We start from the raw sequence: 15,767 nt of genomic DNA, 5'->3' as shown, positions 1-15,767 counted from the left end.
AGATCAATCTCCATGGATTTTTTATAATAAACAAACTCTTCCTCGAATGTTAAAAAAATTATTAACTAATTCTTTTCCGACATAAGATTGAAAACCTTTTGGAAAGGACAATTTTTTTTTTTGAAGTAAAGCTACGGAAATTTGCAATTTTTATTCATTGTTGAGTTCATGGTAAATCATGGTTGTTGGCGTGGGTGTCACTTATCTAGTTTATTTCAGTATTATAATTGAATTTGTAAGAAATTAGGCAACAACTACAGTTTTAAGATTTTTTTAGCTTAAAAAGACAAGTTATATTTTATTTGATTAAAAATTCAATATTTATGTTTTGTTTTGTTAAAAACTCAATATTTGTATTTTGTTTGGTTACAAACTCAAAATTTATTTACTGTTTAGTTAAAAGTCCAATACTTTCTTTAATTCTAGTAAATGTGAAATTCGCAGATATTTGCTTATACGGTAGTTTTAAAATATCTCGATAGTTATTTATAAAGAAAATGTTAAATAAAAAAAATACTAAGACTATATATTTTTAATAAAAATATTAAAATATTTATATTAATATAAGCATTGAAATATTTATTTAATGAACATGCATTTAAAATATTTACTTTAATAAAAATTTATTAAAAACAGTAAAAAAAACTTAAGTCTTAAACAAACACCATACAAAAGAAAATAATATTTACTTATTTTTAAACTAGTCGATGAAAAAATATAAAGTTAAATATTTCTTATATCTAAAGCAAATAATAGGTAGAATAACCCGTAGAGGTAAATTTTTTCAAAAACATCGGGTTAAATATTATTAAAGTGGATGATAAACCGAGACCATAAAATTGAAATGGAATAACCAATCGTGGCTATTGAAGGCTTTGAAGACGGTTGTATGCGTAATCATTTAATTTTAATGCAGTCAAGAGGAAGTAGATGTGGTATTATATACATCTAAGTTTTCAAACTTTTAAAGTCTAAGAATAATGTCAATTCTTATAACTATATTTTATTCATTATATATAACTATATTTTATTCATTATATATAACTATATTTTATTCATTATATTGTTTACCATATTACTTAACTAGTGTTTCCTATTTCGCTTAGATTTTCGTCGCATAAAGACACTACTTCAATACTATCAAATTGGGAAGAAAAAAGAACATAAAATTAATAGTGAAATAATCTATAGTTATCTATATAATAAAGACATATTTAATAAACAAAAATGTAATAAAAATATTTAATTAACAAAATGATATATTCTAAACAAAGATAATAAAATATTAGATTAATAAAGACAGTAAAAATATTTATTAAAAAGATTTATTTAATAAATATTTATTAAAAAGATTTATTTAATAAATATTTATTGAAAAGATTTATTTAATAAATATTTATTAAAAATATTTATTTAAGTAAGAAAGTTATTAAAAATATTAACTTTAATAATGTTTTTTCGATCTCCATGATTGTTTGAAACCAACTCTTCTTCGGATATTAAAAAAACAAAATTAACTAAATCTTACCCTATATAACATTGAAAACATTTTGAAAATGACACCTTTGTTTGAAAAGTAAAACTACGTAAACTTGCAATTTTTATTTATTATTGAGATCATGCTAAATCATGGTTGTTGGTGTGGTTGTCACTCATTTGTCTAGTTTTCATTATTATGATTGAATTTACAGGAAATTGGACATGAGCCATGATTTTAAGTTTTTTTAGCTTAAAAAGACAAGTTATATTTTGTTCAGCTAAAAAAATTCAGTATTTGCATTTTGTTTGGTTTATCCAATTTTTGTATTTTGTTTGGTTAAAAACTAAAAAGATTATTTATTATATAGTTAAAATTCCTATACTTCCTCTGAATATATAATCTGAATGTGAAATTCACACATTGAGATCAGAGCTGTGGCTGAGGGGGGGCGGCAGCCGATGCCCATTTTGTCTAAGGGTTTTAAAGGGGTATATAGATTACGACAGAAAAACAACGTAAAAACTTAGTTAGCCTTCTTGGTTAGAGTTGCAAACTTCCAAACTAATTACCGGGTTTTAAAGGGGGTATAATTGAGATGTTAATTGCTAAAATGAATCCTTATTTATGCTCAGTTATATTTTTTTCTTAACAATTTAGGTGTTTTTAAGAAATAGAAATTTTATTTTTCTGTTTTGCTCGAGGACTAGCAAAATCTAAGTTTGGGGATGTTTGATGAGACATGAAAATGTCCCATCTTAGTCTCTTAAATTGGATGAGTTAGTCTATCTAGGGCAAGTTACTCTCACGAATTACCTCTTTTTCTACTCAGGTACCTTTTTCAGAGTTATGTGCGCAAAACGGATAAAAGTCGGAGAAATGCAGACTGAGGGTATTTTAGTCATTTTGTGATTCTGATTTCATGATCAGTATTAGTGCTCGGATGGAAAGTAGAGTCCAAGACGAACCCGTAGGCGAAAACGGAAGTCAAATCGGAGTCCAGATGAGTAAAATAGAGCGAGTGAAAGTTCGGGTCAAATTTGGTGGACCAAGAGTCAAGAAGGACACGTGGTGCGCATCCAGCAAAGTAATCGGAGGGACAAGAAACAAAGTGGGCTACTTTCAGTTTATCCAGCGGTACACGGAGCTATTTGCGTGACCCGGAATATAACATCCCAACCCGAGGTTGATGACGTCAGCTCATCATCATCTTCTTCTTCTCCTTCCTGTTTCTAAAACCGAGAGATGTTAAAAAATCAAAATCAAAATCAAAACCGACTTCTATAAAATCGTCAACCGACTCGAATCAAGATGAAGAAAAGGAAAAAGGAAAGAGCCGACTCGATGGATTTAGCAACTAAGAGAGGAAGGAACAACCGACCCTTTTGATTCTATAAAAGAGAAGAAAACCGAGAGGAGAAATCATCCTCCATTAAACGATCAAACCCGAGGTTAGAAATAGAAAGTGAGAAAGAGAGTTTCTGTTTCTTTTCTTCTTCTTCTTCTTCTAAATCTTCTCTTTGTGAGGGAGAGAAAGTTAGATAGAAAGAGTTAAGAGAGAGAGATACTGTGGAGAGAGAAAGATTGAATAAAATAAACCATTGAAATTTTATTTTTCTTCTTCTTTCTCCATTGTTACTGTTAGAGAGAGAGCTCCTGTGTTTATTATAGAGAAAGAGAGAAGTTTGGAAAGAGAAATAAAGAGAAAACAGAGAAGGAAGAGAAAAACCAGGGAAGGAAAATTATTTTCTCACCTGGAAATCGTTTCCGGGAAGACGAGAAAATAATTTTCCCTAAGGTTCTGTTTGGCTGCGCAGAAGGAAAAAAAAAGGCGAAAAAAGGTGTTTTCTATCCGATTCTTTTTCTTTTATCATTAATCCAACCATGTCTTTGATATTCATGGGTTTCTAACTCTTCCACTAGGATAACGGATGAAACCCTAACATGAGTATTTAGATTTTAATATCGTATTTATTTTATTATCTCTTTTAATGTGCTTTAATGTTTTGAATTAGCCGTACTTCGGTTAGCCTAAGAAACTAACAACTTGGTTCCTAATTGCATGATATTTTAAGTGAAGTGGATTATGGGTTTAGTTAATTACAAAAGGTTCTTTATCGTTTTATCTTCCGAAAATTGAAGATTGAGTTCTAACAATTTTTGAGTTATCAAAAGAGGGATAATAATTTGAATTAGATATTAGATTTGAATATGATTGTTAGTGGTGAATTCTAATATCCTAGATTTACCAACTTATAGTTTCCATCACAGTTTACTTTGTTTCTTAAGTTTTAATTTTTAGTTTCTCAAATTATTCTAAAAATCAATTGTTTACTTTCCTAGTTTGTTAGTTAATCTTAGGTTTAGATTTAATTCCAAACAAATCCTCGTGGGATCGACCTCGTAATTCTTGCCATATTTACATACGGTTCGTACACTTGCGAGTTTTAATTTGATCTAATTAGCCTAGTATTTAGGTTCACTAGATTTCACATCAAAGATCTAGAAAAATAAAAGACAAACACTACTATTGTTTGTGAAAGAAAAAATAAACACTGTGAAAAACACCATAACAACCATACATTAATATTTAATACACAGTGGCTAAACAATACTGAAGGAAATATACACATGCAAAATATAAAGAGAGAAAATCCTTGATAGGTTGCTAATGGATTTGAGTCTTCTACTTTTAAGGTTTTGCATTTCCTCTCGGGCATATCAATCTCAGTCTTTGTTTGTCAAAAACCCAACTTTTCGTCCTCTCTGAAAAACACAACCAAATTCATATTACGTTAGTAGGGGAATGTGGGATTTGAGTTTGGGAATTCCGATTTTGAGATTTTTAGGAGTTACCAACAGGCTACTTAAAGTATGTTGTAATAGGATAATCAATTATTTAGTCGGGTTGGTGGACTGTAGGCCAAAATAAAAAATAGGGTTATTTTTAAATAGTTTGCAACTTTATGACCAGCTTCCTGCCTAGCTCCTTACTTTATCGAAAATATCCAGATGACTCCCTTTTTCAGTTACCGTTATAAATCCGTTAACTAGTCATCAACTCTCTCTCCTTCATCTCATTACCTCTCTCTACCACCTCACCGTCTTCATTGGCGACGGTCAGCCAATTTTCCTGTTGGCGACCTTCAAACCAAAAAAAAAAATCTCTCTCTTCCTCTCCTGTTCTCTAACTTGCCCTAAAATTCTTTCAAATGACCAAAAATAACAAATAACAGTTCAAAAGGGATGAGATGATCTCACTAAAACCACTAAATCTCAACATTATTAGGGTCTCTTTTTCTCATTCTCCGTTTTTCTTTTAGTTGACCTTAGGGTTTCTTTACTTCCCAAGCATGACTTTTTTTTCGTAAATGCATAAAAAGACATCAAAACATAAATGATAATTCAACTTTATATTTTTCTCTGACTAGAAATTCAGATTAACAGATACCCAAAACGAAAAAGTTGAAGAACAATAATTAGTAAAAGGGGAAACATTTCCAAATTTGCTTTCTGGAGAACTCATAGAATGGATGAAGAAGATAGCTGCTAACAATAATATTCTTTTCCTTTTCTAATTCAATTAAGCATTCTAGTAAGAAGAGTTCACTCACATTGTTTTATTTCTAGGTTAAAATTTGCAATTAAGTTTAATAACGGCATGAACCCACCAATGAAAGTGAAAAAACTCAAATCAATACACAAAAAATCTCCCCATTTTAAACCCTAGATTGGAACTTAGCTCAACTCATTCATCAGTCTTAGAAACTCAAACAACTAAAGAACCAGAGAGAGTAGAAATAGTAGAGTGAAAATGAATGTACCATTCAACCACGAGAATTTTGGATTGGATAAAACTCCTCGAGGTGTTGAACTTCTTGAGAGAAACTTTTAAAATAGGGTAGCAGAAGACTTGTTTCTCCATACATCTCTCTCTAGTTTTTCTTTCCCTCTCTCTCTACCGGTATGATATGAAGTAGCTAGCTGATTAAACCCGTAGTTTGGTTCAGTTATTATAAGTATATAAGAGAGAGAACAGGGAGGAAGAGAGGGAGAACAGGGGATGAAGAGAGAGAACATGAGAGAGAGAATTTTTATTTTATGTTTGCAAGTCGCAGCCCGGCGACCCTCGCTGGTGAAGACGATGAGGTGGTTGAAAGAGGTGATGAGATGGAGGAGAGAGAGTTGATGACTAGTTAACGATCTTATAACAGTAACTGAAAAGGGGGCCATCTAGGTATTTTTGATAAAGTAGGGGGCTAGGCAAGAAGCTGATTATAAAGTTGGAGGCTATTTGGGAAATAACCTTAAAAAATATAATGGTTTTAAGTCTAAACTTAACAAAAAATTTGGATAATAAGTCTTTTTCTTTGAAATTCTGATTTTGTTCGTGCAAATATGACAAATGTATCACTAATGTATTAATAACTTAGTGAAAGTATAAATATGTGTAAGAACATATTTACTTTTTGCTCAACACAAACTAAGTTGCTTGAATTTAAACAATAAAAGACATAGGGTTATTTACCTTTTGTTTGATGCAATAAGATAACGATGACATGCTAAAATGATTTGTTTCTTAGATCTCATAATACAGTGTCGTACAAAAAATGATTTGTCTGGTGAATCCCAAAAATGAAAAAGTAAGGATTTTTTGTGAGTTTTGTATTAATATTCAACTTATGGTACTATCAAGGCTTTTTTTTCGTCTGAGATCAAAAGTTCTTCCATCATTCTCCTATTTAATGCAAATATGGTTTGTTTCTGAAACTCAAAATACAGTGTAATACAAAAAATGATTTGTTAGTAAATCCCACAATGAAAAAAAATTAAATTTTTTATGAGTTTGGTGTTAATATTGGACTTGTGTTATTAAGGCCTTTTTTTTGCTTAGACCAAAAATTCCTTCCATCATTCCCATGTTTAGGCAAAATCTTTATCATTTCTAAACGGATTAGGAAGAGGATTGAAATTTTAAACCAAACGGAATTTTAATACTTTCATTCTAATCCTAGTAATTAAGAGAGATTTTTTAAAGATTTTATATGAACAATAGATAAATAAAGAGTTAATTCCTATATGGCCCCCTACTTTGTGACCAGTTTCCTTTATGGCCCCCTTTTTTTCTTAAATTCAAATATGACACCCTATTTTCATGGAAATGTCCTAACTACCCTTCCTTTAAATCTTTTTTCAAAATAAAATCAAAAAAACAAACATAATTCCACCTCACTTCCCTCTCCACCACTTATCTCTCTCCACCTCACCTCTCTTCCCAAATCATCTTTCTCTCTCTCCAACTCACCTTTTTCTCTCTCCACCTCACCTCTCTCTTTCTCTCCACCTCACTCTATCTTCTCCGATGAAGGTCGCCGGCCGAAAAATTTTCCGGCCGGCGACCTTCAACCTAAAAAATTTTTTATTTTTTTTTTAGGTTGAAGGTCGTCGGCCGGAAAATTTTCCGGCCGGCGACCTTCATCGGAGAAGATAGAGTGAGGTGGAGAGAGAGAGAGAGGTGAGTTGGAGAGAGAGAAAGATGATTTGGGAAGAGAGGTGAGGTGGAGAGAGATAAGTGGTGGAGAGGGAAGTGAGGTGGAATTATGTTTGTTTTTTTTATTTTATTTTGAAAAAAGATTTAAAGGAAGGGTAGTTAGGACATTTCCATAGGGCCATATTTGAATTTACGAAAAAAAAAGGGACCATAAAGGAAGCTGGTCACAAAGTAGGGGGCTATATAGGAATTAACTCATAAATAAATATTGTAGTAGTAGTAGTAGTATAAAAATTCTAGTTATTATCCTAAAATATTAAACTAAATTTTTTTATTTTTTTTTTGTTGAAATATTAAACTAAATTAGTACTGTAAATCCTTATTTATCTAATCTCCTAACGAAATCTTCTAAAAAAAGTTGAATTTCTCTAACAATGATTTTTAATTAAGTAGTAATTGTTTGTTTATAGTTCTTGGTTAAATTTGATACATCTTTTATTCCTAACTAACTAGCACTTCAAGTTTATAAAAAAAAAAAAAAAAAAAAAAAAAAAAAAAAAAAAAAAAAAAAAAAAAAACTAGCACTTCAAGTAGTTGTTTCTTTTTATTTTTACGTCTATATAGCTATTTGAGTCTAACCCCATCCTACCCCATTTAGTGACAACTTCAACCGGGCGAATTCTCTAAAAAAAATCGAAAATTAGAATAAACATACCTTCATGATCAATTTCTCTTCAATGCTTCCAAGACTAGGCTTCCAATATTGATTATGTTGATTGAGAAACAATTCCCCACTATTTCCTGGTGAAATTTCCTCATACCCATCATTTTCTTTACCATTTCCTTCCTTTCCAATACAAAGATCCATAATTTTCTCAGCTGCCTCAACCCCATCTTTACTCTCTTCAACCAATTTTTCTACTTGAGCTTTTGGTAACCTAACCCTAATTCTCATACTTGATGAATTGTTTTCATGTTGTTCATCATGGATGAAATTTAATCTTGATTTCATGATTGTTAAATCTGATACTGACCTTCTTGATAATTTCAAACTTTCTAATCTATCTTTAGCTGTCATTTGAATCCCAGACCTAACTCTTCTTGGTACTTTTTGAGGGCTTTTGATCACTTTTGGTAACTCTACTAGAAAATAGAGTTGTTTGGGTTTTAATTGTTGGTATGATTCTAATGGTTTTGCATTAATACCCAAATTCTTTACTGCTTTTGATTCAATTAGAACATGATTTGGGTAATCTTTAACAATTTCTTCAACTAGCATTGGTGTTTTTATCTTGAATGTTTCACCATCTACCTTCATTATCTTTGCTGTCTTTCTTCTTCCTCCTAAACTGTTACCCATTAGTAGATAGATGATGCTGATAATCTCTCTCTCTCTCTCTCTATCTCTCTCTCTAGACACTTTCTCTCACCATTTATATGTAAAGGGTTGAAGTTTTTTATAATGATTATGCATGAGATGAACTCAATTAAGAGTGTTAAAGTTTGTTACTTGTTGTTTACTAATTGTGGTCTTCAAGGGTCATGAGTCAAAATAAGATGGCTACAAGAAGATTAATTTATTTTGACCAAAAAAATAATAATAATTACTTTAAAATTCTCATGTGCATGCAAAGAAAATAATAAATTTAAAAAATCAGAGCGCTTAAATACCATCACAATTGAAGTATATTTAGTTGGCGATTAAATTTTATTGGTATTTAATTAATTACAATATTTTATATTTTTATACCATGTTTTTTTTTTTTGTTGAACTTATTTTTATACCATGTTAGTAGCTTTTTGAAGTCTAAAGACTCAAAATAAAGTATTTAATCTAATTTGATTTCGTGGGTAGCATCAAAATAAAATGTTGGATTTGACACATTAGTTTATTAATTTAGAAGTACAGTCTCAGTCGTGAGAAGAAAACCCCTTATCAAATTGAAAATGTGGAACACATTTATGAAATTTATAGTCCGGACGATCATTTATTATTATATTTTGATTATACTCTCAGCTAAAATAATAAACCCTCTAAGCAGGAAAAATATTCAATTATAAAAACTTATGGTTTTTTTTTAATAAGACTTAGTTGCTAGTAGTATTAATTAGGAAATTATTTTTATTGTCTCAAATCAAGTGGAATGACGACAATCACAATTCGAAAGCGAACTAAGATATGCTTAATTAACATAATTATAGTGTTGGGAGACTAATTGTTCTTAATTATTATTCTAATACATTGGATAAACAAAAGTAGGGATGATTAAGTGTGGAATCAAGAAAATGGAGAGATGCTTTCTGATAACTATGATGACTTTGTGTACGAATTTCTAGAATTGTGGGTAGTAAATTTCATCACGCAAATAAGTCCCTCTTGGGAGAAAACACAAGAAAAAGAATTTGCCACTTTTTGAAACAACTTTTGTCTTTTGCTTCTCCTTTCTTTTTCTCTTTTTAGCAAATTTTAAAATAGAGATTATGACTTCGGTCCTGATTGATGTACGAAATATGAATAAGTCAATGATTTAATTTTCTTGAAATGATTATCCAAATCATTTACTTTATCACCAAATTAGTATGTACCGGTACTAACCTAGTCTTAAGTGCTTGTTGATGATTTAATTAATTTTTAACTTTAGGTTATTTGAAGTGTTGGTGGCACAATGAGCTAACAATGTGGTGTGAACCCACTTGAGAAGCCCGAGCCAGGTCTAGGACACATTCATCTGAAATAGGCGCTTGGTGCCATGCCAACGTGCAGACTAGACCAAACTCAAGTCGGGGGACTTATTCTGAGCTCGTGGGGCAATTAGGGCCAACATGTGAGGCCCATGCTGGTTGAGGCATGAGCCCATTTGCAGGCTTATGGGGTACTTTTTATATGTTAATTTAAATTTTGAAAAATTGTTATACATAATATTTGCATAGAATTGTAAATAAGAAATTAAGTTATTTGTTTGGGGCCTTGAGCCAGTCTAGACGGGCTATTAGCCTTGCTAGGCCAGGCAATACATCTTTTTTAGACCAACCTAGCATTGTACTTAAGTGGGTTGGGCCAGCATTAGCATGTGGGTGTCACTGACGGCCAAACCTCGCTTGGCCCAACTGACATAATTAATTAGTCCTTTCGTTATAGATACAAATGAGGCAAATTTTAGTTAGAATTCTTTTATTTTAATATGGTCAATGTGAGTCGTTACATGACATAGATACTTTAGAATTACATCATGAATATACGAAGGTGTACAAGTCATTGACAAATACATCTTGGACTAAACTCATGGTTTAAGGCCATTCTATGGGGCTACGATCCACTTTTCTACCTCTATTTTATTTATCCCAATTTCAATGTCGCAAATTTCCGTTGATAATAAACAATTAAGACCTCATTATTCAAGTGTGCGTGTCCAACTACTACATGCCCACAGGTGGGCAAGAACTTTGAGAAATCCGAGATGGCTTTAGGAGAGAGCTGCAGCGTAAACCCTACTAAAATTGCAAAAGGCACCTCTACAACCAGCTCTTAATTATAGCCTTATAGAGTCTTATGGGGCAGAAGGGGTTGCTGGTTGAATTCTGGGGCGGATAAAGTCCAGCCCCACCCACTTTAGGAAGCTCTGATGGGCCATCTATAAGCCTTAAAACCTCACACAAATTCTCATATTAATCTATTGGCGCCCCTAAAATACTACCTAATGGCTATTATCTTCTTTTTTTATCGATAAAAACAAAAGCGTCCATGTTACTTCTCAATGTTAACTCTACCGACGCCCGTAACATTGCAAAAGATACTTATACAATTTATCAGTTGCATTTAGCAAACACATTAACTGACACTAACATTTTAACTTGCGCATTTTTCAATTTTCCTTGTGGAAAATAATGGTTTCTGTATTTTTTTTTTTCTTTTGATAAACACTTTATTGTTAGGTTAATCCCACTTTAGTTGTGGAAGGGACAGGGGATGTGTTAATAAGTATGGGAGAAACCTTACCTCTTGAGCTAGCTTTTAGGGTGAGAGGGGCCTAAGACCACCCAACAGTGGTATCAGAACCCGGGCAGTGGCGTGGCTGAACATTTGGAGGCCCGGTGCGAAATTTTAATCGGGGCCCTTTATATCGCAATAAGACGGTAACAAAAATATCACACGCCCCAAACGATAAATATTAATTATAATAGTTTCCATAGAACAAACTAAACATATGACATCAACAATAAACATCAATTATTTCTGCTGAAGGATTAATAAAAAAGAGAAGAAAAAAAAACTAATTTGATATAGAAAAAATCATACCTATTAAATCAAAGGAGTGAAAGAGAATGTAAGATAAGAGGATGTCGTGGAAGAAAATTTGAAATGTCAAATATTTAGTTTTGTTATTTTATGTTTGTCTTCGTATTTGACTTATGAGATAACAAAGGTCATCCAGAGTTATGGCGGAATCCACTAATTTACTGACTACTTAGAAGTTATTGGTAGGGGCTACAACATAATATCTTTGGCCTCGTAAAAATAAAAATAAAAGATGCTTATTGAACTCAGAACCCACAACCTGTATGGTGCCAAGCAAGAAATGGGCCAACTGAGCTAGCTTGATTTGATATTCTCTCCTGGCTTCTCGGTTATAGATAGTGGTTAGGTATAAATTTCTGTAAGTTTTTCTTCGAAGGGGCCTTGGGGAGAGGGAGGCCAGGTGCGACCGCACCTCCCGCACCCACGCCCCTGAACCCGAGTAATAAAATGCTTCGGCTCAATAAATATTGAAGTTAAGAGCAAATGTGTGAGGGGGAGATTGTTAGCCCAACCACTTCATAAGGCAAATAGAAAGACGACATTCTCAACCACTGAATTCTTGAAGAAGTAAATGGTTGAACCATTAACGACGTAAACTTGTCAAGGTTAGACAGGAAATATGAACCATTTTGTGTTTTCTCTTACTCACGGTTAGCACAAATGTTTTGCTTATCGTATTAGACTCCTCCATAGCCATGAGCCCATGACTCTCCAAGTTTTTGGATTCCTCTTAGAAAAACGGATATATTGTGATATCTATTCCTCTCACTATACATATAACTTATGTTATCATTGTTTATAATTAATATAAAGTTTTTTAAACGTGGTTTGATCCATCTCTCTCTCTCTCTGACTATGTAAAAAAGGTTGCTAACTCTTTACACTAATCATCGTCATTGCATGATCTCAGAAACATAATAGTAGGTACCTCTTTAATTTAATCAGCAGTATTATAATGATCATGGAATGTGATAATAATTAAATTAAGCAATCATTCTCAACACTCAATTGAAATCAAAAGGGTATTATTGAAATTACAGCTTCCAATCTTTTCCTCTCACTATATATACTTTATGTATTAGTAGGCACCACTTTATTTATGGAAATTACAGCTTCCAATCTTTTCTTAATGTTAGTAATATGTACCACAACACTCAATTGAAATCAAAAGGGTATTATTGAAATTCAACAACCAAAACAGCATTGGGTATCAAGCCGTACGAGCTATCTTAGCCCATCCAGTTCGTCCCCTCCTTCTAACCCATGTGGTCTGCCCTGGCGCGAGTTAAACAAAATTTGTTGGCATATTTGATTTTGAGGTTGATTCAAATGGTTAACGGATGAGTGACTTTATGAACCACATTAAAAAATTAAAATCGAAAATGAACCACATAGTTAATGATGGATTAATTGTGAGTTTTGTTTGATGTGATTTAAGATAAGAACTCAAATCAAGATGGGAGTGAAACGGACTATTTATACGCTAATACTCAATTAATTTTCGTGACTTTTCCAAATATTTGGAGAAAAATTATACCCAGAAATTTCTAATCCAAACTTATAGGATGAGTTGAAGATATGACCGTGCCCAAGGAAGATATGCATTATTTAGCCGGTTGTTGGGCTTATTTCTTGAATATATCTCGCCATTGTTTTTTTTTTTGTTGAAATATCTCGCCATTGTTGATTTACAAACTTAAAAGTCCAACATTCAATATATATATATATATATATATATTGCAACATCATATATTTCTTTTGTTGAAGATAGCAACATCCTATAAACTATGGACATTGGCACACTCTTAGAATTTGGTGGCCGGCTCATAAATTATTAATTGGTTTGACATTGATCCAAGTCAAATCCTACTCAATATCACTATTATTGGTGCCTACCCTAATATTTTTTTCAAAAGTCACAAGTTCTTAGAACATCTCAAAACATTTTATAAAGTCCAATCCTGTAGTTTAAGATGATTAATTATAATAAATTGAATTAAATTTCTATATTATGTGTAAATAAATCATTTTTTTCTATTTTTTACATACAATGATGAATGTTAGACAAAATACCATTTGCAATCTCTATAAAATGCAAAGTGATCATGACCGTCGATGTGGGAACACTTAACATAACGAGCGCGATCACCCCCAATGCGACACTGGGCCTCATATTCATCAATTGGGCTTGTAAAAGCCCAACCATATTACAAATACCGGTATCATAACTAGTGTAATATTTTTTCTCCCATTCCATCCATTCTGAAGGAGCTTCATAATTCCTCTCAACCATCTTCATTTCATGAATACGTTTTCTTAATACAATCATATTTTCATCGACTAGACGACCTCCATAATATCGTTCGTTTCCGTCTCTCCCCATTGCAGAAATAGTACGTGTTTTCGTCGTTGTTACCTTGGTCGTTTTTCGGGTTCCAATCTTGAATTTTGTAATATCAGGGAGTAAAAGTGAAGAACAAATAAGTCTTGAACCCATATTTTTGGAAGTAGTAGGAAAATGACAAATTTTGGGAAAGAACAGTAATGGGGAGGGAGCTAGAGAATAAGGAATGGGATATTGGGATATGGGATATGGGTTATGGGTATTGGTTATTTTAGAGAGAGAAAGTATTGGTTTATGGAGAGAGAGAGAGAGAGAGTTGGATTGAGTAATGGGTTGAGAAGGAATAATAGGGGTGGTATGTATTTATAGAGAGAGAAAGTGGGTAATGTTATAGTAGAGGAGGAGGGGGAGGAGCAAATCTGGTTGGGAATGGAGAACATCTAGGAATAAGCAAGTGAAAGACGCGTGTGGCCGTCACGTGAGTAAGAGGTTCTCTGAACCTGGGGAGAACAAGGAAGGTGTATACCGGTTATAGGTCGGTTGCTTTTCAATTAAGAAATTAAAATTTTATTTGATGCCCACATCATAAATAATAGATTAACATTTAAATAAATTCAAGAATAATATCTTTACCTATATTTTCGTATTGTAATTTTGAAGTGATTTTGTTCTCCACCTTTTGACGTGTACTAATTGGACATTGCTTCGCAATATGGATGTATCAAGTTCGATTCCATGGAAGATTAAATCAAAGTTTTGTAAATTTAATAATAAATGAAGGAGATGTAGATTAGTTAACTTTTAGACACATTACTGGCCTTCAAAGGTAAATGTATATGGGTATATAGTCTTTGGAGCTCAAATTAGACATTTATAGACTTATTCTATTCATTAACCTTGATGTACTAATATTTCTTAATAATGTATCGATGTCTTGTAATGGTAATTCTAAATTTCTAATAGTCCATTTCAAGAAGAAAAAAAAAGTAGAAAAGTGGTTTTATTGGTCCTACAATATTAAATCTTCATTGAAACCCGACTCATTTTCGATAGAAAATCTTATCAATCTTATGTAAATAGCAATAAATAAATCAAAGTAAAATTAAATGAGTTATGCATGATGACTTTTAAGAGTTTTTTGTTCTTAAGCACATACATGTCTTAATGTCGACGAGTCTAGTATTAAGTCAATTCATGATTTATATTCATAATGTATCAATGTTATTGGAATGTAATGACTCCCGTAGAGTCAATAGAGTCATATAGAGTTATTTTTTTTCTTTACAATTGTACAATAGAGTCATATAACTTTTCAGATTATTTTTATTTTAAAAATATCGTTACAGATTATATTAGTCTTGATAGTTATACTTAATCATCTCATTTCTTGAACCTCGTTAGTATTTAAGAAATAATTAAATAGAGAACGACAACTATAAATATCAGAAGTAAATATTGTTAGAGATAATTATTTATAAATAAAAATTGTTGTATTAAAATAGTTTATGAACAATAATTTAGAAATATTGGACTTTTGTTGCCAAAATTATTGTTAGTTTAAGGTTTACGCGTTTATCTATGATGCATCTAGTGTCCTCCACCAAAATAGGGTCCATTCATTTGTTTATACACAAACCTTAGTGACATTTTATTTTATTTTCTCTAACTATTTTAGGACAAAGACTTACTAAGATATGTTGATGTGTAAAAATGTTGATTGGAAGCAAAAATGCAATGGAGTGCACGGATCACCTTCTCACCAAGTGGGCACACTTGTTTAGGAGTTGGTAGTAGGTAAAAAGATATACATTAGGTTCAAACACAAAGTTTTGTATATCTTTACGATTGCTCTGCTTTGATTTCCTAATTTGCTCAATAGTTCGAACTTTTATTTTTCTGAATGTCAAACTCCGTTAACACAACAAACCACTATCTTACGAGTAGAATGTAAGAGATTGGAGGTCTAGAATTGGATAGGAGATAGCATAATTTATCGAGGTCGAGCTATTATCACCCTCTCATTCGGCTAGATTAAGCCCCTAAATCTACCATGCTTGTTTAATATCTTCACTTTCTACAAAGTAACACACAAGTTGTGCTTTCGCGACACAAGGAGACGGGTTGCACAAAGAACCTACTTTTTTTTGTGTGCTATTCA

General features: G+C 32.1%; 2 protein-coding genes across 2 annotated transcripts; both read right to left on the bottom strand.

Moving 5' to 3' along the window:
- Positions 1-4,026: 4,026 nt before the first annotated feature.
- LOC147563516 (uncharacterized protein At1g66480-like) lies at positions 4,027-8,412 on the bottom strand. Its single transcript, XM_086664720.1, has 2 exons — positions 7,684-8,412; positions 4,027-4,243 (listed from the first exon to the last, which is right to left on the bottom strand). Exons 1-2 carry the CDS (start codon positions 8,326-8,328, stop codon positions 4,205-4,207), a joined length of 684 nt encoding a protein of 227 aa, XP_086520846.1. The 5' UTR covers positions 8,329-8,412; the 3' UTR covers positions 4,027-4,204.
- A 4,797-nt stretch (positions 8,413-13,209) lies between these two features.
- Positions 13,210-13,943, bottom strand: LOC147563515 (uncharacterized). Its single transcript, XM_086664719.1, has one exon. It carries the CDS (start codon positions 13,760-13,762, stop codon positions 13,307-13,309), a length of 456 nt encoding a protein of 151 aa, XP_086520845.1. The 5' UTR covers positions 13,763-13,943; the 3' UTR covers positions 13,210-13,306.
- Between the last annotated feature and the right edge of the window lie 1,824 nt (positions 13,944-15,767).

The sequence above is a fragment of the Eschscholzia californica genome, unplaced genomic scaffold (genome assembly GCF_041429995.1).
Source record: "Eschscholzia californica isolate CP2 unplaced genomic scaffold, dmEscCali1.0.p SCAF_1, whole genome shotgun sequence".
Classification (NCBI taxonomy): domain Eukaryota; kingdom Viridiplantae; phylum Streptophyta; class Magnoliopsida; order Ranunculales; family Papaveraceae; genus Eschscholzia; species Eschscholzia californica.
This window is presented reverse-complemented; position numbering and strand designations above follow the sequence as displayed.

Excerpts from the sequence above, each read along its gene's own strand:
- LOC147563516 (XM_086664720.1), bottom strand. The coding sequence starts at position 8,328 with ATGGGTAACAGTTTAGGAGGAAGAAGAAAGACAGCAAAGATAATGAAG. Across the intron at positions 4,244-7,683 it reads AAGAGAAATTGATCATGAAG|AGAGGACGAAAAGTTGGGTT; the intron begins GTATGTTTATTC and ends TGTGTTTTTCAG.
- LOC147563515 (XM_086664719.1), bottom strand. The coding sequence starts at position 13,762 with ATGGGTTCAAGACTTATTTGTTCTTCACTTTTACTCCCTGATATTACA.